General features: G+C 37.1%; 2 protein-coding genes across 4 annotated transcripts in view; one reads left to right on the top strand and one right to left on the bottom strand.

The window, feature by feature from the left end:
- The window catches only part of sh3glb2a (SH3-domain GRB2-like endophilin B2a), a 34,118-nt gene extending 26,453 nt beyond the window's left edge, over positions 1 to 7,665 (top strand). Inside the window, exons 9-13 of one of the 3 annotated variants that reach the window (XM_051668287.1) lie at positions 223 to 323; positions 2,068 to 2,082; positions 2,190 to 2,349; positions 5,267 to 5,341; positions 6,150 to 7,665. In XM_051668287.1, coding sequence (XP_051524247.1) covers positions 223 to 323; positions 2,068 to 2,082; positions 2,190 to 2,349; positions 5,267 to 5,341; positions 6,150 to 6,164 — 366 coding nt within the window. In that variant the 3' untranslated portion in view covers positions 6,165 to 7,665. Of the gene's footprint in view, positions 1 to 222; positions 324 to 2,067; positions 2,083 to 2,189; positions 2,350 to 5,266 lie in introns of all 3 variants that reach the window. The other 2 variants (XM_051668285.1, XM_051668286.1) reach the window with 2 other exon arrangements.
- A 2,934-nt stretch (positions 7,666 to 10,599) lies between these two features.
- Positions 10,600 to 17,989, bottom strand: LOC127423754 (proline-rich transmembrane protein 1). The gene is made up of 4 exons (XM_051668306.1): positions 17,851 to 17,989; positions 14,337 to 14,932; positions 11,176 to 11,304; positions 10,600 to 10,869 (listed from the first exon to the last, which is right to left on the bottom strand). The coding sequence occupies exons 1-4, from the start codon at positions 17,858 to 17,860 to the stop codon at positions 10,723 to 10,725; spliced, it is 882 nt and encodes a 293-aa protein (XP_051524266.1). The 5' UTR covers positions 17,861 to 17,989; the 3' UTR covers positions 10,600 to 10,722.
- Between the last annotated feature and the right edge of the window lie 8,846 nt (positions 17,990 to 26,835).

Below are 26,835 nucleotides of genomic sequence, written 5' to 3'. Positions count from 1 at the left end.
GTTAAGTAAACGTGATTTTAAACAGATACATCTCATTGTGTTAATAAAATAATCTTTAAAATATAAACGTTTCTAAATATGAATGACAAAGCAGTACAGACTAAACATAATTCATAAGACTTTGAAAACAAGGTTAAAATATCCATGAATTTCCTCTTGCAGTCTGTTTACACAGGACACACTGGGTTTTAAAGAGAGAGAGCATCTTTTGTGTCTGCGCAGGTGAATCATCTGCGCTGTCTGTGTGAGTTTGTGGAAGCGCAGGCGGTGTATTACAAACAGTGTCATCAGTACATGCAGGAGCTGCAGAGAGAGCTGGGCAGGTGAGCACATGTTGTGTCATATTTGACACGGTTAATAGATCATGCATATAACACATAACATTAAAGGAATATTCCGGGTTCAATACAAGTTCAGCTCAGTCGACAGCATTTGTAGCATAATGCTGATTAACACAAAAATTAATTTCGACTCGTCCCTCCTTTTCTATAAAAAAGCACAAATGTGTGTTCCAGTGAGACACTTACAATGGAAGTCAATGGGGTCAATCTGTAAACATTAAAATACTCACTGTTTCAAAAGTATAGACACAAGACATAAACAATATGTGTGTTAACATGATTTTACTGTGATTAAATCACTTACTAACCACATCTGTGGAAAGTTATAGACAATTTAACAACTAGATAGGTAAAGTTTATCAAGGCAAACTTTGATGTTGGTTTGGCAAAGCCTTGCCTGAAAGTTCGTTTAAAAAAATGTAAGTTTAAAGGAAAGAAAGTCAGGCAGGCAGGCAGGCAGACAGTCAGGCAGACAGTCAGGCAGACAGTCAGGCAGACAGTCAGGCAGGCAGTCAGGCAGTCAGGCAGTCAGGCAGACAGTCAGACAGGCAGGCAGACAGTCAGGCAGACAGTCAGGCAGGCAGACAGGCAGTCAGGCAGACAGTCAGGCAGACAGTCAGGCAGACAGTCAGGCAGACAGGCAGGCAGACAGGCAGGCAGACAGGCAGGCAGACAGGCAGGCAGACAAAGAGAGATGAGGCAGTTATGGCCTTGTGTGGGTTTGTTTACATTAGAATTGTTTAATTTTTTGGCTAGTTTGAATTTGAATAGTCTTGGCCCGTACGAACATTCTAGGTGCGTTCCAATCCGCAGGGTCCCTACACAGTGTTCACTGCTCCCTACTCACTGAGCACTGGATATCTGTTGAAGTTCACTTCATTTGACAAAATTCTTTCAAAAATAAACATTGTGTGGTTATTTTATAATACATGTGTCTTAATTGTTATATGACCTATTATCATGATAATGGGTGTAACGGTCATTTTGCACTTGAGCACAACCGCATAGAAAGCACACCTGAGGTAAATTAAGAAGTCCACTTTGGAGGACCCTAATGGTCGATTGGAACGCACCTTCTGTCTAAGTTGTATCCAATTTTAAAACTTTGTTGCCATGACGATGTAACACCGTAAACCTTTAAATGGCCATAAAAACAATGATTTAACTGACTTTACAGCTTAAATAATACACACACGTTTTAACAGAAAAATTAATGCAAGTGTTTTTATAAAATTATAAGCATCATATTTCTGCCTTTAAGCCCTCCAAAAATTGACCCCATTCACTTCCATTGTCACTTCCACTTCCATAATGTTTTTGTGGTAATCAGCATTATGCCACATGCTATTGATGTCAACTCGTTTTTTACTTTTATTACTTGGTGCACTTGGAAAAGGTATAATTCACCCTATAAAGAAAATTAATGTCATGTCAGTCCAAACCTATATGACTTTCTCTCTTCCATGAAACACAAATATTTTAGGCAGAATGACAGCCTCAGTCACCATTCACTTCCATTGAATGGAAAAAAAGTTGCAATGTAAATAAATAAACAAACAGGTTAACATTCTGCTTAACATCTAATTTTATGTTCCATAGAAGAATGAAAGTCATACACCTTTGAAACAACATCAGGATGTCAAAGTTGTCTTTTTTGGGTGAACTATTCCTTTCATTGTTTTGAGATAATTAAGTTAGCATCCTTTCCCCATCTATCTGCTCTCAGTTCCAGTGGAGATGTGTGAGTATCGACTTTGTTGTCTTGTTAGTGGACACACTAGTCCATGCAAAGGCCACAGTGAGGTCACAGTATCTCTTCATAAATCTTCTTTCTTACCCCGCCGGCAGCCCGTCTGCTGTCATGCCGCTAAATTCGCAGACTCCACTGGAAACAGATGTTCTGCAGATCGAGGAGGTTCAGCCACCTGCCAGCGGCACGCGCAATGCCAAAGTTCTGTATGACTACGACGCCGCAGATTCCAGCGAGCTCTCACTGCGGGCTGATGAGGTGAGCGGACGTTTGGTGGAAAACAAATGGTCTAATATGGGTCCAAAAGGGTTGTTAGGTCTGTGGAAAAATATCACTTCTTTTCATTTTTTTAACAGTTACACAAAGTAGATGAGGATATTTTTCATGTTTTGTGTTGTTTAAATGTGAAGACGACACGAATCAAAATTGACACTATTATGTTTATAAATGTTCCTGGTTTGGGATGCAACGATATGACAATTTTAGACCGATACAGATTTTAACAAAAAACTGTAGTCCAATACCGATATTTTGCCACTCACCTTTTGTCATCAGATCAAAATTTTACTTGAGAATTATGCTTTAAAAATGTACAAAGAGGTACAAAGGCTTATTTACAAAGGATATTGGTTGTTAAAACAGCTTTGTAAGGTTTAGTAATTGACCAAGGCCATACTGCGAATTTCCATCTTAATTCAATCAATCATGCAACGTTAATGGATATCATACCGATGTCTCAGAAGTCAAAGTCTGCTGGTTTCAAGTGTTTTGGTTGCTTTCCTTCATCATGTAGCCTATAGCTAAGTGCCGCTTTCACAACTGTCCCATACGTTTATGACCGTTGTGACGAGGAGGAGGGTGTGGCCGGGCTGTGATGGTGCACGAGTCAGCTGATCAGCGGGAGAGCGAGATAAAGGGGAGCCAGAGACGGCAGTTTGAGAGAGAGAGAGAGAGAGAGAGAGAGAGAGACGCATGTGGCCGCGTGTGTGTGTGTGTGTGTGTGTGTGTGTGTGTGTGTTATGTTGTTTTAAGTTGAGTTTGGCATTAAAGTTTACGTTGACTGTTCAGCCGGTTCCCACCTCCTCCTTGCCCATCTTTACCTCGTTACAATCGTTTGTCCACATTAACGTGAGAAGGAGAGAAAATACAAATGAAATAACGCATGAGTGCCAACCCTTTTACATATTGTGGCTATTATTATTTCTGGATTGTGCATTTGAATACACAGAGTTTTTGCAAAGTGTGTTACTAATTAATTATAAATGAACCATTGTTTTTTCATTTCTGCATTTTCGTGCTAATAACCGAAATGACGATGTTTTTAATTTGGTCAATAATTGGCCGATAAATATTTGCAGCCGATACATCAGTGCATCCCTGTTCCTGGTGTACAATTCATGAGTGCACGTTATTCTCTAGAAAAAAAAAAAATATCATAATTTTTCATCAAAATGTAATGGCTTTCTCTGCCTCTAAAACAACTTTTCTGATGATGTAATCAAGGTTTTGTGGATGGGCACAAATTACATTTACATTTATTCATTTGGCAGACACTTTTATCCAAAGCGACTTACAAAAGAGGAAGACATAAGCGAATCATCTTAAGGAGGCAGTGGTACGAAAAGTGCCGTATTACAAAGTTTCACTAGCATCAGAATAGCATTCAAGACTGGTTAAGTGACTGGTGAAGTGCTCATGGAAAAGATGTGTTTTTAGCCATTTTGTGAAGACAGAGAGTGAGTCAGCTTCACGGATGGAGTTGGGAAGGTCGTTCCACCAATGTGGTACGATGAAGCTGAAAGTCCGGGAAAGTCTTTTGGTGCCTCTTTGTGTTGGTACAACAAGGCGACGTTCCTTAGCTGACCGCAGTCTTCTAGTGGTCGTGCAGCTCTGCCTAAATGATTTTAGGTATGCTGGAGCAGACCCAGTGACTGTTCTGTATGCCAGCATCAGAGCCTTGAATTTGATACGTGCATCAACCGGCAGCCAGTGGAGAGAGATGAAGAGTGGTGTAACATGCACTATCTTTGGTTCATTAAAGACCAGACATGCTGCTGCATTCTGGATCATTTGCAGGGATCTAATTGCACATGCAGGGAGGCCTGCAATGAGAGCGTTACAGTAGTCCAGTCTAGTTATGACAAGTGACTGGACAAGCAGTTGTGTGGCAAGTTCAGAGAGGAAGGGTCTTATCTTCCGGATATTGTAGAGTATAAATCTACATGATCTTGTGGTCTGTGAAATTTAGTCTATTGTTGATGGTTACCCCTAGATTTCTGACCGTTTTGGAAGGCGTTACTGTAGTTGAACCCAGCTGCACAGTGATGTTGTGTTCAGCAGGAGTTCAGTCTTGGCTGGGTTGAGTTGCAGGTGGTGTTCCTTCATCCAGGCCGAGATGTCTGCCAGGCAGGCAGAGATTCTGGGGGGTCGTTGGGCTGGAAAGACAAGTAGAGTTGCGTGTCATCAGCGTAGCAGTGGTAAGAGAAACCATGTGCCTGAATGATGGGTCCCAGTGATGTTGTGTATATAGAGAAGAGAAGTGACCCAAGCACTGAGCCCTGAGGTACCTCAGTAATTAGCTGATGTGGCTTGGATACCTCACCTCTCCAGGCTACCTTGAAGGACCTACCTGAGAGATAGGAATTAAACTCAGAATAGTTTAACTCAAAATAGGAAAAAATTGCAACTCCACAAAAAAGGGGGATTAAAAACTGAGATATCCAAAATATTCTTCTTCATTGGTTCATATGTGCAAATGTACAAAATCATGTGCTTTGTGCATAGAAAAGACACAAATATTTTGGTTCCAGCACACCTTCTTCAGTGTTCGTCTTGAATCAACAAAGAAGAATATTTTGGATATCTCTGCTTATAATCCCTCATTTTTTTGGATAAATGGGAGTGAGGTGCAATTTTTTCATTTTTTAAATTAGACGAATAATAATAACCAATAACCTAAAATGTTTTTCCCAATCCTAATGGATAACATTCATTCCATCCCCTACTTTATTTCTTGCTAAATATACATTTTTCCCTCTAAAATGCATCACGTTACAGAAGTTAATTGCATTTAAATCATGTTAAAGCATTTTAGTTTGCATTTGCTAGTTTAAATTTGCTGGCATTGTTAAGACTGTTTGTAATTTGACTTTTTGTCTTCTGATTGGACGATCAGCTGATTACGGTGTACACAGTGCCTGGAATGGACTCTGATTGGCTGATTGGAGAAAAAGGAAACCAGAAGGGAAAGGTGCCTGTTACATATCTGGAGCTGTTGAGCTAAAGAGGCCACACACACACACACACACACATACACACATACATACACACATACACATACACATACAGTGATGTCTGTCTGCTTAAAAAGGTACGTTTATTGAAAATCAAACTACCAATTGTGTGTTTACATGCATGCCAGGGAATAATAGTTGTCTGGGCTTAATATTTTCTCCTCGGTTTTATTTTTAATATTACAATGATGTCATAATGTCTCTACAAGGCTGACATGAATTGATTTTGCAAAAAGCTCATCGATATCGACATGTTGAGTGGAAATCAGACCGTACTGATCTCATTAATACCAAGGTATTAGCCATTCAGGTTTATAGAACATTCATAGAAATGTTTTTCTTTTCTTTTAGCGATTACATTAAAATGTATACTATTGCATTTCAGACTTATATTAAATCACACGAATGTTCTCTGGGGCACGAAAGCCAACCCTCATAATTAACAGTTCATTCACAAATGCTTGAAACATCCACTCATTATGGAAAGATGTAAATATTTGACTGGCTTTTGCACTAGAAGCTTCTATTAATATGCCTTCCATTTACAGAATACAGATCTTTAGTCAGGTTCTCCTGAAATTAGAAGCTTGATATTAAACGTTCAAAGGTAATCTATGCCGTTTAACCGCTTACATACTTGTTTCCTTGAAGACACTCGTAAAGCCTAAATTACACACTGCCTTAACAACATCTTATATAGACGACTCATAAATCAGTGCAAATATTGTCTACACAAGCAGCATCACTGTTGTTTCCCTTTCACAGCCTTTTACAGAATAACGTCCCTTGAGGTAAACATATTTCTAATATTACCAGTCACAGAATGATGGAAACCGGAATATGAATGTCATTCCAGCCTTAAATTCATCATGGATAAAACATTGTTTTTCCTGTATGAAGAACCTGACAGTGCATCAGTTCCTGCTCTTTTCTCTCAGAGCTTTAAAAGCCATTAAAAGAAGCAAAGAAGTGGAGAAACCTCAAAACAACTTGTCAAATAATTTACAGATATCTGGAGGATATGTACTGTATGTGTTTTTGCCACATTCCAATGTTCTTTTAAACCTCGTCTTCTGTTTTAAACTAGTTTTGAGTATTTTAATGCACGTTTGCTCTCGGTTCAAAAAACTATACTTGACTGGACTATTTAAATGCGTTAGCACCCCCTGTTTTGTTGTATGAGATAGCAGTAATATTTATTTATCACTGAAAATGTGTTTTCTCTGTTTTGAACGTTTATAAGCTGTCTGCGCCGTCATTGGTGCATAGGACAACCCTTTTTTGTTTTTGTTTTTTAGCTTGTAAAATCACTTGATGCTTAATGTTTTTGAGTGCCAAAGTGCAGCTAAAGATTATTTAGATGTTGTGTTCATTGTGCATTATTTAATGTGTTTATTTAACTGTTTTTATTCTTGTATTTTAAATTATTATAGTTTATGTATAATGGCCAAAAATTGACCTCATGAAAAAACAACCCACATAAGCAAACATTTTGAAAGTAAAACATTTTCCATTAACCATGTTCAGAATGGAATACTAGCATACTACTTACTGAATACTGCGCTTTATACACTACTGCCTACTATTTTTGAAAAATAGTATGTGAAACAGTAGGCATTATGCAACAATTTGCAAAGAGTACGCTACATTCTCTCTCTTTAAATAATTAAGATTTACGCATTTCAATTTCATAAACTTCTATCAAATTGAATTGAGTAATATTTTATAAAATAGAATAAAAAAACTAAATATTTTATTTTCCATTAATTTAATTTAGTTAAACACTACACAATTCAATTTGATGGAATTTTGTAATGAAATTGAAATGTGTAAATTAAAGACACTAAAATGTTAGTGTTGTTGTCACATGCCATCCAGTTATCATCTTGGGAATAAATAGGGATATTTTGCATTTTATTTCAATTTTGTGGAATTATGTCTTCACATTTTGCCGTCCGATCAAATAATGAGTCAAGATAAAGATTTCTGTAATTATATCTGGTTTATTCGTCACAAGTTGACCACTTTGCATTGTCATATATATGCTATTTATACTACATAAATAGTATGAGTAGTAGTGTAGTATTCTATTCTGAGCATAGCTCTTGTTTTTGAGAGAAGACTCTTCTGCCGGTCTGCAGTGTCAATATCTGTTGGTCAATTGTGTATGTTTTCCCTGCTGTCTATTACTCTTCAGTGTATTTATTGGCGGCTCTCCAAGCCATGCGGAGAGATTCAAGCTTAATACAATATAATAAAAGTCATCTTTATCGACATATAACTCTCAAGGTCTTCACTGATATTTTAAACATAAACTGCATTGTGTTATTGGATGTTATTGTTATTAATTGTTTTATTTAGTGCTTCAGAACTATCTTCAAAAACTAGTGCTCAATACAAACACTTAGACAAACACGGAAATATGGAATATTTAAATAACACTTGGGTAGCAATTACATGTGATAGTAGTCTTTGCATAACAAAGTCAACAAAGGAACAAGGTGCAAGTTTTATTGCCAGTGGTTTCAATTTCTGGGAACAAATCAGATAGAATTGTAATTATGTTGACTTGGAGCCAACATGCTGTTATTCTTCAAACATTGTTTAGGGATTTTTTTAAAATACCTAAACTGAGACCAAATTTCGAAAACTAATTCATCCTAGAATTTTCAAGCTACATCCACCAAAGTCGGCACAGACCTTCAGACTGTTCTATATTAGTGTGCTATGTCTTTTGGATCTTGGAACTAGGGTTGCACTGTATACCGGTACTAACAAAATATTGCAGTACCAAAAATTTTAAACGGTACAATATCATCTTGTTGTTAGTTTTGGCACCATATTAAAGTATGCTGCCATTAGCGTAATGTAATGTGAGAGTTTTGAGATGAAATCAAAGAAAATTTGAAAATAATAATAAAAAAAGCCTCTATATGGCCAAGTGTGATCACTAAAGAGCAGAAGGATGTCATTTAATGAAATAACATACAGTCACGTGCACTCTCTGCCCTGTCATCTCCTTCACACACACACGAATGCAACACACATGACTAATGCTTGATTTTCATGCAGTGTGTCCAATAGTATCCATCTGCAGAGCCACAGATCAGTGTGTTGAGTGTATAAAAGGCTGTGAACTCTATAATGAACTCTTTCTCTGATGCAGCTCAGAGATTTCAGCTCGCTTGATATAACGAACTCCTCACAAACAGGAAGAACTTCAAAGATCTTTCAAAATAAAAGTCCCACTGAAATGAGAGCTCTACTCAACTTATTGCGAAAAATAGTACTACTGTATAAAAGTGTAATATTCAAAGCAGTCACAATAAGACTCATTGTAACAATAATATAATATTAAATATTTATATTAATAGTATTATCTGTAAGCAATATCACGTAAGCAAGTGTACTGAATATCAGCATGTTGTGATTCAGTCATGGCAGCCTTTTGTCTTAGGTAATCAAATTGTTTTCATTAATACTGTAAAGCTCTATTGTGCATCTTTTTATCAAAAATAATATATATATATATATATATATATATATATATATATATACTGTATGTATGTATGTATGTGTGTGTGTGTGTATATATATATATATATATATATATATGTGTATATATATATATATATATATATATATGTATGTATGTATGTATATATATATATATGTATGTATGTATATGGAATGTTCAAATAGGCCAATGGAATGCTTGAAAATGCTTTAAAGCTCCAATGGTAAAAAATTTAAATGTAAACAAACCACAAAAAGCCTTTAATTTGCATAACGTTGCGTTCTCTCTCTCTGACTGACTATCTCTTTGTCTGTCTGTCTGCTCAAAATATCTGTCTGTCTGTTCAAAATATCTGTCTGATGGTCTACTCAAAATATCTATCTGTCTGTCTGTCTATCGATCTACTCAAACTGTCTGTCTTCTCAAAATCTGTCTACGCAAAACATCTCTCTGCCTGTCTGTCGATCTCAATATCTGTCTATCTATCTAGTCTGTCTGTCTACTCAAAATATCTCTTATCTACTCAACTGTCTGTCTGTCTACTCAATGTCTGTCTGTCTATCTAGTCTGTCTTTCTACCCAAAATATCTGTCTGTTTATCTACTCAACTGTCTGATGGTTTACTCAAAATATCTGTCTGTCTGTCTATCGATCTACTCAAACTGTCTGTCTGACTGTCTGTCTGTCTGTCTGTCTGTCTGTCTCTACTCAAAATATCTCTATCTGTCTACTCAAACTGTCTGTCTTAACATATCTGTCTGCCTGTCTATGCAATATATCTGTCTGCCTGTCTATTGCTCTACTCAAAATGTGTGTCTTTCTATCTAGTCTGTCTACTCAAAATATCTCTTATCTATCTACTCAACTGTCTGTCTACTCAGTGTCTGTCTGTCTTTCTATCTAGTCTGTCTTTCTACTCAAAATATCTGTCTGTTTATCTACTCAACTGTCTGACGGTCTACTCAAAATATCTGTCTGTCTGTCTATTGATCTACTCAAACTGTCTGACTGTCTGTCTGTCTACTCAATATCTCTATCTGTCTACTCAAACTGTCTGTCTTAACATATCTGTCTGTCTGTCTATTGATCTACTCAAAATGTCTGTCTGTCTTTCTATCTTGTCTGTCTGTCTACTCAAAGTATCTGTCTGTCTATCAATCTACTCAAACTGTCTGTCTGTCTACTCAAAATATCTATCTGTCTATTGATCTACTCAAAATGTCTCTGTTTTTCTATCTAGTCTGTCTACTCAAAATATCTGTTTATCTATCTACTCAACTGTCTGTCTGTTTGTTTGTCTGTCGATCTACTCAAAATGTCTCTGTCTGTCTAATCTAAACATTTGTCTTGTCTGCCAGCTCAAAATATCTGTCTGTCTGTTTACTCAAAATGTCTGTCTGTCTATAGATCTACTTAAAATGTCTATCTGTCTACTCAAAATATCTGTCTGTCTTTCTATAATGTCTGTATAACCATCAAACTTTCAAAACTTTTATAAACGTTCAGGCAAGGCTTCATCAAGCCAACGTCAAAGTTTGTCTTGACAAACATTACCTATCTCTGTAAATACAACTCTATGAATTATTTTCTAATGTAAGCACATAAAACTTTCCCTTCTATTCCTAAAACTCTGTCATCACTGAAACACTGATGAAATGAGAGCAAAGAGGGAATTGGATTACATAGAAAGACTTCAGATTAAAACTCTTTTATTAATACATTCTGTTCCTGTTCATGAGAGAATTACTATTATTGCTGTAGAAACTAGATTTCTTTTCAGGAATTTATCATTACATAGTTTTATTTTAGTAATCTGTATTTCTATGCACAGAGTGCTATTACCACATAAATAATCCAGCCCACAAACACAAATATACCGAACATTAAACTGAACATAACAAGAAGACGAGCCTTCTGGGATGTTTTCTCAGCTTCGTGGATATCACCCCTCGCCAAAGCAGCACGGGTCTGCACAGAGGTCAGAGGTCAGTAGCAATCCATAATTCAAGTATATCAGTATGAGCATAATTATTATAATAATGTTTGTGCTTGCAAGCCAGCGCTGTATCGATATTCTGCATGAACACTATTTATACTCTTATAAATCTTCATAATTTTCTGCTACAAATTCGAGCTTGAAATATTTAACATACAGACTTCAAACTTTGTTTCTTTTTAAAGTATTTTTGGGGTTTTATAAACTTAAAATAGTTTGTATGCACTATATAAAAACATTATGTATTTGTAGGTATGCATTATATTGCAGTTGCTTACTTCGTAAGAATACATGACTGCGACGAGACCGCTCATTATACAGCAGAAGATGGTGACAAGGAGAGACTCCACCAGGTAATCTTTGGGTAACGGCGGCTGCTCTTCTCCCAGCGGAGGTCCGTTCATGTACTGAAATACAGATTTAGAGATTCAGAAGCTCTGCTGATTCATATCTACAGTGTCATACAGAAGACTGCAGTTTAAAACGAATACTTTGTAAGAAAGGTAAAATCCCCATACTAATAATCATTAGTCACATGTTCTTTAGTAGATGTTTTATCCAAAGCAACTTACAATGGAGAAAAAGAACCAGTAGTTAAAGGGGTCATATCATGAATATTCATTCTTTTTTCCTTGGTTACTTATAATAAGGGGTTAAATCCAAAACTTTGAGTTCTGAATGTGTTATCATAAAGCTGTTGTATCTTTAAAGATAAAAAAAGAAAAAAGATTTCTCATAATATGACCTATTTATCCTTTAAATTTGTCTTTATTTTGCCAAAACTTATTACATACCTCAGGAGTTTAGCAACCTGGCACGTATATCTGTCACAAATGGATCTCCAGTATGCCCAGACTGTGTCAAATTTTCAAGACAATTGGAAAATAATGGAATAGAATATATTCTTCTGAAATATTTTGTTTTATTTTTCCATGTATCGAAGAGATGATGCAACAAATGTGGAACAGGATTCATTACTTTCACACTAATTTCACGAGATACAACTGGCTGTCAAACACATATTAAGTTACACATAATGCATAAAATACCCAGAAGTGACATGATTGTATTTTCAGGCACTTTTTGACTCTAAATAGCGCACAACTTGCATAATTTCAGTAGGACATGAAAATAGCCAAATTATACTGTTCATGTGTTAAACTTGCTATAGTTTACTTCCACGTTGCTGCTTCGTCAAATAGAAAAGTCAAATGTAAATCGAATCAATCACTGAAACATCAGTGCCACCTTGAGTAAGAAATAGCATGTGTGTGCGTACACGCGTGTGGGATAGTGATAATTCACCATTGTAACAAAGAAAGTCAGCGTGAAATAGTATTCATTTGTATTGGAATAAAGAAATAGAAAAATAAATAGTTAGATATTAAATAATAATAAAATCATGATTTATGGAAGCACAAAAAAAACAAAAAAACAATATTACACATCTCTGGTCTTTAATGAACTGATCCACTTTTGGTAAGTAAGCACTTTTTTATTTTATTCTATTTTTTTTTTAATTTTGCTTTTTTTTTTTTTCATAACTCCAAAAAAATGGTGGTGGGATGAGGTCCCAGGTCACTAAAGACCGGAGGTAGGGGTAAATGTCTTTTTTAAGAGCACGATGGTAAAGGGGGAACTCAATATTTTTTGTTTGCAGTTCAAAGTCACTTTGGATTAAAACATCTGCAAAATGTATAAATGCAAAAGTAATCTAAAATGTTTATGAATCCCTTCAAGAATTTGATAGTAGGACTTTTGGGGCACAAGTTGAGAGCTTTAATGACCAGAAATTCATTACAGTTCATTACAACTCTACCAGGGGTTTTATATATATATATATATATATATATATATATATATGTATAATTGGTTTAAAACAAGAAATTGTGTTAAAAAAAAATTAAGCCATCACTCTACAATGGCACTTAAGTTTTCAAATTTAAGTTTAGTGTTGTAAGCAAAAATGTATTTCTATGCAAAAAATGCAATTAAAAATAATCTGTTACAAAAGCTAATAGAGGAGATTATTTCATTACACATGAAAGGTCATGGCTTAAAGTACATTTCCAAGGCACTTCAATTTCCAATAGACAAAGTTGGCAGCACCATTCATACATTTTTAAAATATGGCACAACAGCAACCTTCTTGGGTGTGGAAGAAAGCAAAACTTCACCAAGGGAAATGTTGACTTGAATATTCAAGAAGGAATTTGAAAAGACACGTGGAGTCCTGGAAGAAGGTTTTATAGACGTATGACACTAAACTGAAAATGAGTTTTACACCCATGGGTCAGCAGTACATCTGGAGTAAGATGACAAGAATGACACCATCCCCACAGTCAAGCATGGAGGTGGGTCAGTCCTGTTATGGGGTGTTTTTGCGGCTGCAGGAAATGGCTATCCTGACCATGTGACTGACGCCATGGATTCTTTCAGGTATCGGGCCATTTTGGCAAAAATGTGATGCCTTCAGTGAGTAAATTGAAGCTCGGTGATCACTGGACTTTCCAGCAAGACAATAACACAAAGGATATCCAAGTTGTCCAAAATCTGGTTCAGGGATAGGTCGTGGAATGTCCATAAATGGCCCTTTCAGTCCATCATTAAAATCCCATTGCAAACCTTTGTTGGGATTTCAAGGAAGCAGTGGCAGCACAGAAACCAAAGAATGTCAATGAGCTGGAAGCTTTTGCTCATGAGAAATGTGTAAAGATTCTAATAGAGAGGTGTCTGAAGCCTGAGAACACTTACCTGAAACATTTATTTGATGTTATTAAGGGTAAAGGATGCTCCACAGATAATTGAACTTGGGGGTTGAATATTTTTGTTCATTTGTCTTTCCTTGCAACGTATGTATGAACATTTAAAAATGTATTGTAAATATTGTATATATGATTTTTTTTTAGGGATTTTTCTTTATTGCCACTGTTGTTTTTAGCTTGCTCACTTTCCTGTAGAGCAGCTTTGGAACAATAATTACTGCAATTATGCTATACAAATATTAATTTATATAAATGTTAAATATTAAAAGTTCACTAATATTTCCTCTAATATTCTACTATTGGGTAGAAAACTCATATTAAGAAAATACTTTAACTTTTCAGTTTTGGCTTCAGTAGAATAAAATAAAGTTAATATTTTAACTTCAGAAACAACAATGTTTTATTCTCAGAGTATCAATGGGTCGGTTTAAAAAAAAATGTATAGGCCTACTTCTGCAGGGGCCTTTATATTTTAGGAAGGGTGTCCCTCGCAAGGGAAACATCATATTTGGAGGTTCTTGGCATTAACATTTAGAAAACCCCTGTTTTAGTCTATGATAAGTCATAAGCAGGTTTGTCTCAACTATGTTTGGATTCAGAGGAAACGCAATGAAACTATTTTTTAATCTGATTGGACAATCAAATAGTTTAAAATGTGTTGTGAGTGTACTTACTATAGTATATGATGGGTAGGTGGATGGCGGCAAGAAGGGAGGCTGGTAGAAAGTGGGTGGATTTGCCCGCGGCTGGCATGCAATCACAGGCTGGTTGGGGTAATGGGGCATTGGAGAGGGGTACATGAGGTACGCTGTTTTTGGGTCTGGTGGGCTGTATGGAGGCGGGTCCATCGAAGGGTTCAGAGAGAGGCTTGTGGCTGGACCGTCACCCCCAGGTGGACCCGGTACTCCCTCCATGGTCATCCTCTCGAGTGTGTACGCTGGGTGGAGTGTGTGTGTGCTGTCCGTGTCAAACGCCGGGTTCAGGGTCCGATTGCTGTCTGTCTCATACGCCAGGTGGCCCGTTTGATTGCTCTCGGTGTCATACGCAGGATGGGCTGTTTGGATGCTGTCGCCATCAGATACTGGGTGGGTGGTCTGGATGCTGTCCGTGTCGTTGGCCGGGCCGCTGGTGAGGATGCTGACCGAGTTGTATGCTGGAGCCCTGGGTAAGGTCGTGACCCCTCTCTGCCCACAGGAAGAGGAATCGCCAAAGGATCCAAGAACCCCTCGATGGAGCTGTCTCTGATCATTGGGAATGTTTGGTGAAGTGACTGATGATAGAAGAACAGACATATTTTTTTTAGGAAGCCATTAATTATGAAATTTCTGATTTTTATGCATGTTTTGTTTTAGGATGAATTTTAGAAAAACAGCAAAATTGCAACATTGGGCATTTATGGATGCAAAATTTCACCACTGTTTTTTCTTTTCTTTTTTTTTTCTTTTTTTAAGCAGGCAGAAGTTTTAAATTCTCAACAAAATTCAACACACACAAGTATATAAAAAATAAAAAAATACAAGCAGTAAGGGTAAATTCATGAAGAACATATTAAGAACTATTCATATTGAAGATATACTATATTTGCTGGTATAATCAAAACAAAAACAAATACCCATCAATACACAATGTAGTATTTTTAATATACCACAAAACTATCCATCTTCCATCTTTTATTTGATGACAGAAAGGCATAGAAAACAGCTGAAAATCATTTGGAATAGTTTAGCTATGATAAACCGAATAGGCTTCATTATGTAAATATATATATATTATAATGTCAGCTTATAGATCAACCAATGGCATGAGTTTGGGGTGGGACTACCTGTTTAAACAGGGGCAGGTCTGAATGCACCTATCATATTTTCTTCAAAAAAGGTCAAATTCAATTTATTTTTGCTATTCAATTTGGTGCTGCCCTAAGGTGCCCCTTAGGGGACAGGACATTTTTTTTTTTCTGAAATAGTATTGCGTTCCCTTGCAATAAGTTTTGTGTGCCCTTGCAATAGTTTGCGTGCTCTTGCAATAAGTTGTGTGATCCCTCGCAATATGTTTTGCGTTCCCTCGCAATTGTCTGCGTGCCCTCGTAATAGTTTGCGTTCCCATGCAGTAGTTTGCATTCCCTCACGATAAGTTTTGCGATCCCTCATAATAGTTTGTGTTCCCTCGCAATAGTTTGTGTTCCCTCGCAATAGTTTGTGTTCCCTCGCAATAGTTTGTGTTCCCTTGCATACTTTAGGGCACCAACTTCGAAGAGGGGTCTTCGGACAAGTCAATGAAATTACTTATTTCATAGTAATGATTAATTTTATTGATGAAACCACCTATTCATGACTCAGTACAAACAAATGAACATATTTATTGTATTTACATCTCATGAAAATATGGAATTTGCATTCAAAATGACTGTCCATGGACTGCCTATTCAGAGCCCATTAAATAAGTTGTAGGTGGGATCATCCCATTTCCAATCTGTTTAATGGGGCTAAAATAGATTATTTTTGGACATAAGTTTGCTAAAGTCAAGGATCAATGTATTTATGAAATATCATATTTAGGTGACTTCTATGAGTCCCCTTGAACAATATGCAACCTTCACAGCCTCAAAATTTCACTGTCCACTAACAGCCTAATCTTTTGAATGCGATAGATTGTACATGGGATGTCCAGATCTCAGCTTCTGGATGACATAGGAAGCTGAAACCTGCACTCCTGTGTTTGTCTGGGCATCCCCAGACAACTTATTCAATGGGCCCCAAAGAGGATGTCTGTGGGCAATTAAATTACATAACATATTTAATATTTATATTCATATTTATTTATAAAAACCACATGTGCAGCACACTGGACACACCATTTAACATATTTATGTAACTTTCAACACATAAAAATGCATTAATTTGCTTAATGTCTGTCCACGGACATCCTATCTGGAGCCTGTCAAATAAGTTGCAGGTGGGCACTTCCTGTATGACTAAACAAAAACACAGGAAATGCCCACTTGTGAGCTGTTTAGCTGACATTTTTCGAGTAAACTGCTTGTTTTACACCCAGAACACTCAAATAGACGTATTTATTGAACTTACACTTCATTAAAGTGTAAAACTTGCACTTTACGAGGCCATACGGGCCTAGGAGGAGACATAGATTTCAAATTTGAGGCATTTGGAGCCTAGGGGATATTGTGATTCCTATGGTTTTACTACATACCACAGTAACCGCAAAATTATGATTTTCATTACCATTGCTTTTTTCCCCTTTATTATTACAATTGTTTCACTACAAATATCATGGTTAAAGTATGGCTACTGTTGTAAAACCACGGTAAATTTACAGGGAAAGCAAAACATTGCAAGGGCACACAAAACTATTTCAGAAAAAAAATTCCTGTCCTTTCCTCTAAGGGGCTTCGTACACTAGTGCCGCTTGATTACACACTTGATCTGCAAGATATTTGAAACTTCACTGAAAGAGCCCGTCGCTACAGGAAACTCTGCTTGAGGAGAAACATTCACCTCAAAAGCAACCAATGAATTATTCAGCCTGGACATACAAGCCCCTTTTAAAGCACTGAAATGGAAATCATTGGTTTGAATGGTCATTCTTCGAGATGTTCACTAGTGACCCATTTTTCATCTTGCTGTAGAGATGAAGAACTGATTAATTTAGTTTGTTAGTCCGTGGTGATCTCCACTACATGCTGGTCAAGCCTCATAGAGTTTCTTATTCAGTGCTGAACTGACTCACATCAAACGAACACAACACAACCCAACAACTGTTGGAAGTTTGTTCAGTGTGAACTACTCATTATGCTTTCCTCACTAAGGTAGCAGAGGCATACCTTTGTACCTTTTGTATTCTCAATTCATTTTTAATGGTGTGTTTCCTTTCCATATGGTGTGTTAATGCTCCATAGCTCATTTCAGAACATAATGAAATGTCAGAAACCCAATGTAATGGAAGCACATTTGAAAAAAAATTTTTTTCATGTGTGCCTTTATTCTTTTAGTCATCTTTTAGTCCATGTCTTATATAAACAGACACAACTGCATAATAAACATTTACACAACCACCAGACATCTTTGGAAACTTTCCAGCCAGCCTCTGTTGTGATGTAAGAAGCTAAACAGAAGTTTCCATGAAGTAAACTGGACTGAAAGTGTGATATATGACAAATACGGCTCATTTTACCTGCGTCCATCAGGGGTGCTTTGCTCTCAAATGTCAGATGTTAATCAGGCAGCAGAGTTCAGTGGGAAAAATCCAGCGGGAATATTTAGGATAAGATGTGTGAATGTGATAGCTGTGGCTCGTGCGATCTCACTCTCTCTCTCTCTGAACAGTATCATGTTTGTTTAATAATTGACAACCAAGATTGTGTGTGTGTGGGCTTGTTTTTTTGACATGCATGCGTGTGTGTGTGTTTATGAGCATCCTTGAGATCACATCTGCACGTGCTCGTCTGTTATTGCAAGCAAATATTATACTTCCACTTTTCAGTATAGATTCTCTCTTGTATGTGTGTGTGTGTTTGTATAGTTATACATTTGTCCTCAGAAGTGGGCAAAATCCACCCCCCGCCCCCAAAGTCCTAAACAAAGAATACAATTTCCAATTTAAACTTCTCCTAGAGCTTTCAAGCTACACCCAACAAACTTGGCACCAGGGTCAGAAATGAATGGGGGCTGGGGGCAAAAATGCCCACAAAATTCTAAATGTGGGGGCAAAAAAGGCCCCTGTAATGATTTTTTCTGTTTCGTTTTTTTCGTCTATAAATAATAATCAATATATTATCATACAAAATATAAGTTAATGTAGATTTATTTCTATAGGTAACTACCTAAATACTCAGACAAGAATTGATAAAAAGTATTGGTCACACTTTATATAAGGTGTCTTTAACACCTTGTACAAACATTAAAATACATACAATACAATGTATTTACTGTGCAACTAAACGTTGTTCTGCAAAATTCTCACAAGATTCACATTTGCTGCTACTGAGGTTGAGGTACTGTTAGGTTTAGGAGTAGGGGTAGAGGTTAGGTGTAGTATTAGGGTTTAGGGTAAGGGTTGGGTTAGGTTTAGGGTTAGGAGTAAGGTTAACAGTGTAACTACAAATGTAATTAAATGCAGGTACTTTAAGTGCAATACAGCAACCCGAATCTACATAATAAGAACATTGTATCAAGTACATAGCAAAGACACCTAATATAAAGTGGGACCCAAGAATTTTATATGAAAGAATGACACGCAATGTGTTTTATATGGTTAGGAAAATATGCCCTAATAAAGGTTAAAAAAAAAAAAAAAAAATACAATAAATCAATTCCGGGGGGCAAATACTGCCTCTTAATAAAAAAACAAAAACACATTTCTATCCTTGGCACAGACTTTCAAACTGTTCTGACTCGCCTTGCTGTCTTTTCTAACTAACCGGACTTGTGATTTTCCCTTAAAAACAGGCCAAAATTCCCATGATCTTTCTGACTGTTGGGTCTGTAAAACCTTCAGACATTTAAAACTATATATAACTTTTCAACAAGGATTTGTCAAGCCAACATTAAAGTTGGTCTTGACTAACTTTAACTATCTTTAGCTTTATATTAAACAACAGGAGTCTTTGTGTTTCCAGTGGATGTGATCTGATTTTTCTTTCACGGGAGCCGTGTTTCATGTGTGGGCAGGTGAGGACAGATAGTACACTGGCAAAACCAAACACTGTTTCTGTCTCTTATCAGGTGTGTTCATAGAAAGATCAGCACCTTTAACAATTAACACTATATCATAGCAAAACAGATGTATTGACACCTTAACTTAGACAAAACTCCTTGTTTTTAACTTTACTCTTCAAGTGTATGTCAAACAGATTTTAGTAAAATTTAACTTGATTTGAATTCCCAATATCATTCCAAGTCGAGCAATAGTTAGCCTGTATATATAAGAAATGCACTTCCTGGTAATGAAGAATGGTTTGGCTGTAAGGTCTATGCCAGTAGCTAGATAAAGTCAAGTAGAATGGATATTTATCTAATAAATATGGTTGCCAGGTACTTTATAGCCAAACACTCTCTGTTAACCTACACCTAAACTCTGCTTTGTGTTCAAAGTACAGTTTGTGCTGTCTGTCATTAACAGTTACCACTAGAGGGAGCCAATTTGCTGACAATTTAAAGTTACCTTGTACTCCATACTGCCTCACCTGAGTGAATGCAAAAGAAATCTTACTTGGATAAATAAACTGCACCTCTTATATTCCTAACTATATGATGAGTGGAATGCTGTGGTCAGAAATATTGAAGTCCTATGGTCAGTTAAAAATGACAGGATTGCTGTACAATTTCAGTATAAATAGTCAAATATACAGGTGCATCTCAATAAATTAGAATGTCGTGGAAAAGTTCATTTATTTCAGTAATTCAACTCAAATTGTGAAACTCGTGTATTAAATAAATTCAGTGCACACAGACTGAAGTAGTTGAAGTCTTTGGTTCTTTTAATTGTGATGATTTTGGCTCACATTTAACAAAAACCCACCAATTCACTATCTCAAAAAATTAGAATACATCATAAGACCAATAAAAAAACATTTTTAGTGAATTGTTGGCCATCTGGAAAGTATGTTCATTTACTGTATATGTACTCAATACTTGGTAGGGGCTCCTTTTGCTTTAATTACTGCCTCAATTCGGCGTGGCATGGAGGTGATCAGTTTGTGGCACTGCTGAGGTGGTATGGAAGCCCAGGTTTCTTTAACAGTGGCCTTCAGCTCATCTGCATTTTTTGGTCTCTTGTTTCTCATTTTCCTCTTGACAATACCCCATAGATTCTCTATGGGGTTCAGGTCTGGTGAGTTTGCTGGCCAGTCAAGCACACCAACACCATGGTCATTTAACCAACTTTTGGTGCTTTTGGCAGTGTGGGCAGGTGCCAAATCCTGCTGGAAAATGAAATCAGCATCTTTAAAAAGCTGGTCAGCAGAAGGAAGCATGAAGTGCTCCAAAATTTCTTGGTAAACGGGTGCAGTGACTTTGGTTTTCAAAAAACACAATGGACCAACACCAGCAGATGACATTGCACCCCAAATCATCACAGACTGTGGAAACTTAACACTGGACTTCAAGCAACTTGGGCTATGAGCTTCTCCACCCTTCCTCCAGACTCTAGGACCTTGGTTTCCAAATGAAATACAAAACTTGCTCTCATCTGAAAAGAGGACTTTGGACCACTGGGCAACAGTCCAGTTCTTCTTCTCCTTAGCCCAGGTAAGACACCTCTGATGTTGTCTGTGGTTCAGGAGTGGCTTAACAAGAGGAATATGACAAATGTAGCCAAATTCCTTGACACGTCTGTGTGTGGTGGCTCTTGATGCCTTGACCCGAGCCTCAGTCCATTCCTTGTGAAGTTCACCCAAATTCTTGAATCGATTTTGCTTGACAATGCTCATAAGGCTGCGGTTCTCTTGGTTGGTTGTGCATCTTTTTCTTCCACACTTTTTCCTTCCACTCAACTTTCTGTTAACATGCTTGGATACAGCACTCTGTGAACAGCCAGCTTCTTTGGCAATGAATGTTTGTGGCTTACCCTCCTTGTGAAGGGTGTCAATTATTGTCTTCTGGACAACTGTCAGATCAGCAGTCTTCCCCATGATTGTGTAGCCTAGTGAACCAAACTGAGAGACCATTTTGAAGGCTCAGGAAACCTTTGCAGGTGTTTTGAGTTGATTAGCTGATTGGCATGTCACCATATTCTAATTTTTTGAGAGAGTGAATTGGTGGGTTTTTGTTAAATGTGAGCCAAAATCATCACAATTAAAAGAACCAAAGACTTAAACTACTTCAGTCTGTGTGCATTGAATTTATTTAATACACGGGTTTCACAATTTGAGTTGAATTACTGAAATAAATGAACTTTTCCACGACATTCTAATTTATTGAGATGCACCTGTATTTCAGTGATATTCCCCTGCAGGATCCATACGCGTGCACAAGATGTTGTCCAGTAGATACGGCAGGTGGGAAATGGAGACTCACACTCTCAGGTAAACACATGAGGCCCAAGACACATCCAGACTACAACTGTAGTTTACAGCCTGATCTCATGAACATTAAGTGACTGTGGCAACACAGTTGAAATTACATGCTTCATTACACGTTTGGCTGCAGTTTTCCAGTGAAATGTCCAGCAGGGGGCGCCAAAAGCGAATGTAATTGTGTCGGAATCAGACAAGGTTTTTAAAAGGAATATTAGATGGAGGTTTTATTGAGTAAAATGTACCTCCCTAACCTAAACCTAACCAATAGTGGTCTATAATCAAATGAGAGGTGAACAAAACAGACATCTTTACCCTAAACCAACACCTAAACCTATCCGATAGTGTCCTTACATTTCTGATGTAACCACATCATTTCATGTCGCTTCTATGACACTTTTGTCTCATGTGTCAGCTTGAGTGCTTGACTGGTCTCGAGCCGCGTACTTCTGAGTCCAATGTCTTTCTATTATTCTCTGTGAGGTGAGAGTCCGTGGAAGCTAATCATGTTGGAGTGTGTAAATGTAGGTGAGTCTGTTATACAAGTGTTAAAATATATCGCTTTTTCAATGATGCGTTATAGTAGAAATGTTTCGATATCATACCATAGCAGTAATAGTGTGAAAAATATCAGCCATTGTACTTGTGATTTGTATGAAAGGGAATAAAACATACAGTTGTTGTAGCGCCCTCTAGTGTTGATTTCACCAGGAAACTGTGGCGAAAATTCGACATAAGTCAGTTCACAAAAATGTAGCTATAGTAACATTCATTCTATAAGTTTATTATTTAAAGAGGTCTATTGTGAAAAATGCAGTTATTGTGTAGATACCATTTAACCCTGCAACAGTTGTTGACGTTCATATATTTATTATTTAGATATTGTATGAATAGGCCTTTTTTTTGGTAATGTTGATTTTGTGGCATTTTAAAATCCCATTTAATATGCGCTTCTACAAATGAGATTTAAAAGAGGGGAAGATTTTTAGTGAATAAAGACTTCTGTCTTTATTTTTTTTTATGTGAATAAGCTATCCTAATGTAATTTCAACCAATGCAAGACTACTTCTAAGGTCTGGAGTCACAGTCATACAGCTCTGTTCCCTGAATCTGTGGGGAGTTTGTGTGGTATCAGTGTCCGTAAGAACTATTTAGAAGTCGATTACTCCAATCTTCAGCTCTCTGTAGCCATATTTCTGTTGTGACTCTGAGCTGAATGTCCATGTAACAGCACAAGACTCTGAATCACAACTGATTAAACCTGCTTGCAGAATAAACTGCAACACATGATCACAACACATCAGTAAAGTCACAAATGAATCATTATGGGTAGCTCAGCAAGTAAAGATGCTGACTACCACACCTGGAGTCACAAGTTCAAATCCAGGGTGTGCTGAGTGACTCCAGTCAGGCTTCCTAAGCAACCAAATTGGCCCGGTTGCTATGGAGGGTAGAGTCACGCTGAGTTAACCTCCTCGTAGTCACTATAATGTGGTTCTCGCTCGGTTGTGCATAGATGCCGCAGAGAATAGCGTGAAGCCTCCACACGCTCTAAGTCACGTGATAAGATGCACGGATTGACGTCTCAGACACGGAGGCAACTGAGATTCGTTGTCCACCACCCGGATTGAGGCGAGTCACTATGCCACCACAAGGACTTAGAGCGCATTGAGAATTGGGCATTCCAAAAGAAAAGGGAAGAAAAATACAAAACAAAAACAAAACGAATGACTCATGATTCACTCGCATTTCCTTTGTTTGAGTTCCATTTTTGGATTTTTGAATCAAACTTTCATTGCTTTTTCTTTTGAATCTCATTATAATGGATCTGTAAGCACAGTCTCCTAACCACCATGACACCACCTCTACACACTGTTCATTATGAACGGATGATTCGGCTCTTTTTGTTGCATTTTGAGCTAATCAGATTAGGTTGGTTAAACCTCTTTGTTGACTTCATCACAACAATTGAAACCAAAACAGATTCATTCATCGGCCTTGTTACCAAATGCTCCGTTTAGCACTTTTGTGTTTCCCCACATAATTTTACCTCCTAGTAAAAATAATGATTCACTGTCATGCAGAATGTCATTCACTGTAAAATTTAAAAGACACTGATAGCACTTTACCAGAAGGTTCTACAGTATGTTAACTTTAGCTAAAGCGATACAAAATACGTTCTTAACATTAAAAGTTGTATATGTTAACATTAATGCATTATGAACTAACATGAACAAACAATTAACCATAGTACATGTATTGTTAATTGTTTGTTCATGTTACATTGCATTAATGTTCAGAAATACAACTTTTAATGTTAAAGATGTATAAGCTTTTGTTGTAGTAAACATTAACCAAGACTAATAATGGCTGTTGAAGTATTGTGCGTTGTTGGTTCATTTTAATGATTGTTCTGATGTCATTGTATCTCTGAAAAGGGCAGTTTTGCTTTGGTATCCACAAATACTTTTAGAAAAGTTAATGAATACAGTGAAATGTTTTCAAGATGATAAATTAAGTGAAACATTTTTGTGGCATTCCATCTCAGTGAGGTACATGTGGGATGAGATTATGAGCTGTACTTAAATGAAAGGGGTTTAATAAACAATATAAATCTACTCGGCAGAAAAGTGGGAGGAGGCAGAGACATAAGAGAGAGTTTGTACTCAGAGGCTTATCTTAGTCTTGTTTTACAAATATCTAAATATTTTTATTACACACATTTACATTTGCAGTGGAACAATACAAAATATACTTTATTTCATCAGACATTCTCTGAAAACAAGATCTTACATCTTGTGCAATTTTATGTCAAATATTGTGATTTAGAAGACAGAGATTTCTTGCAAGTGCAGGGATTTTTTGTGCAATTAATTTCTCTGAGGCTGATAAAATTATGATTGACTTATGGAGCAAATGGGTAAATTTAGAGAGCATTGCTCAATTTTACACTCTGCGTTTACTCAAGCGTGCTGTCACTCCTTACGACTCGGTCAGACTGCATCAGTGCATAATTTTAATGTTTATATACTGTATTGACACTCGCAGAAAAACTGCAGGAACTTTCCAATGTTTTTTCAAGACGGAATCAGTTTTAAGGCTTCATTATTTTCTTAATGGTGTTTTTATTTAAAGGAATGTCCCAGGTATTCAGCATTTGTGCCATAATGTTGATTACCACAAACATTAGTTTCGACTCATCCCTACTCTTCTTTAAAAAAAAAGCACAAATGTGTGTTACAGTGAGACACTTACAATGGAAGTCAATGGGGTCAATCTGTAAATATTTAAAATACTCACTGTTTCAAAAGTATATCCACAAGACATAAACAATATGTGTTAACATGATTTTACTGTGATAAATCACTTACTAACCACATCTGTGGAAAGTTATATCAAATTTGGCAACTTTGTTGCCATGACAACATACAGTAATCTTGTAATCCTGCAAAAACAATGATTTAAGCAACTTTACAGCTCAAGTACTGCATGATTTTTTAAATACATTTATAAGCTTCACATTATAAACTTTATATTATTATATTAATCCAATTGGAATAATATTTCTTGACTTTGTTCACATATCTGAAAAAAAAAAAAAAAAAAAAAACACACAAAAACATTAACATACTCATAACATTTTTTTGGTTTTATGTCACTTTGTTACCTTTGTTGTGTTTCCGGTCAATATTGACCGGCCATTGGAAATGAATGGATAAGACAACAAAATACAGAAATATTAGGTGTTCAGGTGCATCCCAACCCTTTAGATGAGCACATATGTGGATGTGTGTTTGCACACACACACACACACTCACACATACAACGTGTGTCGAGTGCCCTCTTGTGCATCATCTTTCCATGTACACTCTTTGAGGAATATTTCAAGATCTAATTATCATATTATGTTGTGTTTGGGCTTGTTTGAATCAGGATAGGGTCGTGGTGGCAATAGGGAGAGCAGAGAGGCCCAGACATACCTGTCCCCTGCAACTTCCTCCAGCTCAACCTGGGGGATCCCCATCCACTTCCAGGCCAACTGGGAGATATAATCTCTCCAGCGGGTCCTGGGCCGACCTCGGGGTCTCGTCCCAGTTGCCGTGCCTGGAACACCTCCAACAGGAGGTGCGCAGGGGTCATCCTTACCAGATGCCCGAACCACCTCAATTGGCTCCTCTCAATGCGGAGGAGTAGCAGCTCTACTCTGAGTTCCTCCCGGATGGCTGAACTCCTCACCCTGTCACGAAGAGTAAGTCACGCCACCCTGCGGAGAAAACACATTTCAGCCGCTTGAATCCGTGATCTTATTCTTTCGGTCATTACCCAGAGTTCATGACCATAGGTCTAAGGACTAAGCGGTAAAGAAAATGGATGGATGGATGAATCAGGATAGTCTGCTGTAAGTTATGATATGTCATTGTCTATGTTATATGTATTTTTCGGGAATTAATAAGGAAAAACGTGACAAAAAAAAGAAACACTTTTTTATTATATTTATGCGTGTCAGTGGGAATTTCATACACTAAAACTCACTACAGTTTAGCCTCTGACTGTCTTTTTCTGCATATCGCTGCCCCCTTCGGCATATCGTGGCACCGTTTTGTGGCCCATTCTGCATAACGTGGCGGCCCATTTCAGCTTATCGCGGCCCATTCGGCCCCGTTTCGTGGCTGGCCCACCCGGAAAAGTCCCGGTTCTCCCGATGGCCAGTCTGCCCCTGATCTGCGCTGAAATGGGCCGCTCTCATGGATCTCAAATGATCAGGGATCTTATTCAAAATAAACTCATGATAGGGTTGTGGTAGGTGCTACACACAGACATACACTTTACTACATTTTATTCCCATCGTTAGTTAAATTACAACTGGAATACTAATATCTATCCTACCTCCACTTATTGCAACTGGATCAAGTTTCTGATCTACCAATATGTGTCAATTGCATGTAAATGTGGGCTGTCTAATGTTAATGTATTTATCTGATGTCAGAAAGTTTCAGAAGTTCAGAATGAGTCATATTTGCAGCCTAGTTTGAATTTAAATGGTATTATTGGACTGGGGAGGAAGTTTTTAGAAGTGATAAGTTTTCATAGTACATTTTTATTTCAAAAGATTCTCATGATATGATCTCTTTAAAATTACTTCA

This window comes from Myxocyprinus asiaticus, chromosome 33 (assembly GCF_019703515.2).
Source record: "Myxocyprinus asiaticus isolate MX2 ecotype Aquarium Trade chromosome 33, UBuf_Myxa_2, whole genome shotgun sequence".
NCBI classification, from domain to species: domain Eukaryota; kingdom Metazoa; phylum Chordata; class Actinopteri; order Cypriniformes; family Catostomidae; genus Myxocyprinus; species Myxocyprinus asiaticus.
Note: the sequence above shows the minus strand (reverse complement) of the source record. Positions and strands in the feature narration are given on the sequence as shown.

Coding starts and splice junctions, on each gene's coding strand:
- LOC127423754 (XM_051668306.1), bottom strand. Junction 11,305..14,336: donor CCTACCCATCATATACTATA/GTAAGTACACTC, acceptor TCTGTATTTCAG/TACATGAACGGACCTCCGCT. Junction 10,870..11,175: donor CAGTCATGTATTCTTACGAA/GTAAGCAACTGC, acceptor ACCTCTGTGCAG/ACCCGTGCTGCTTTGGCGAG.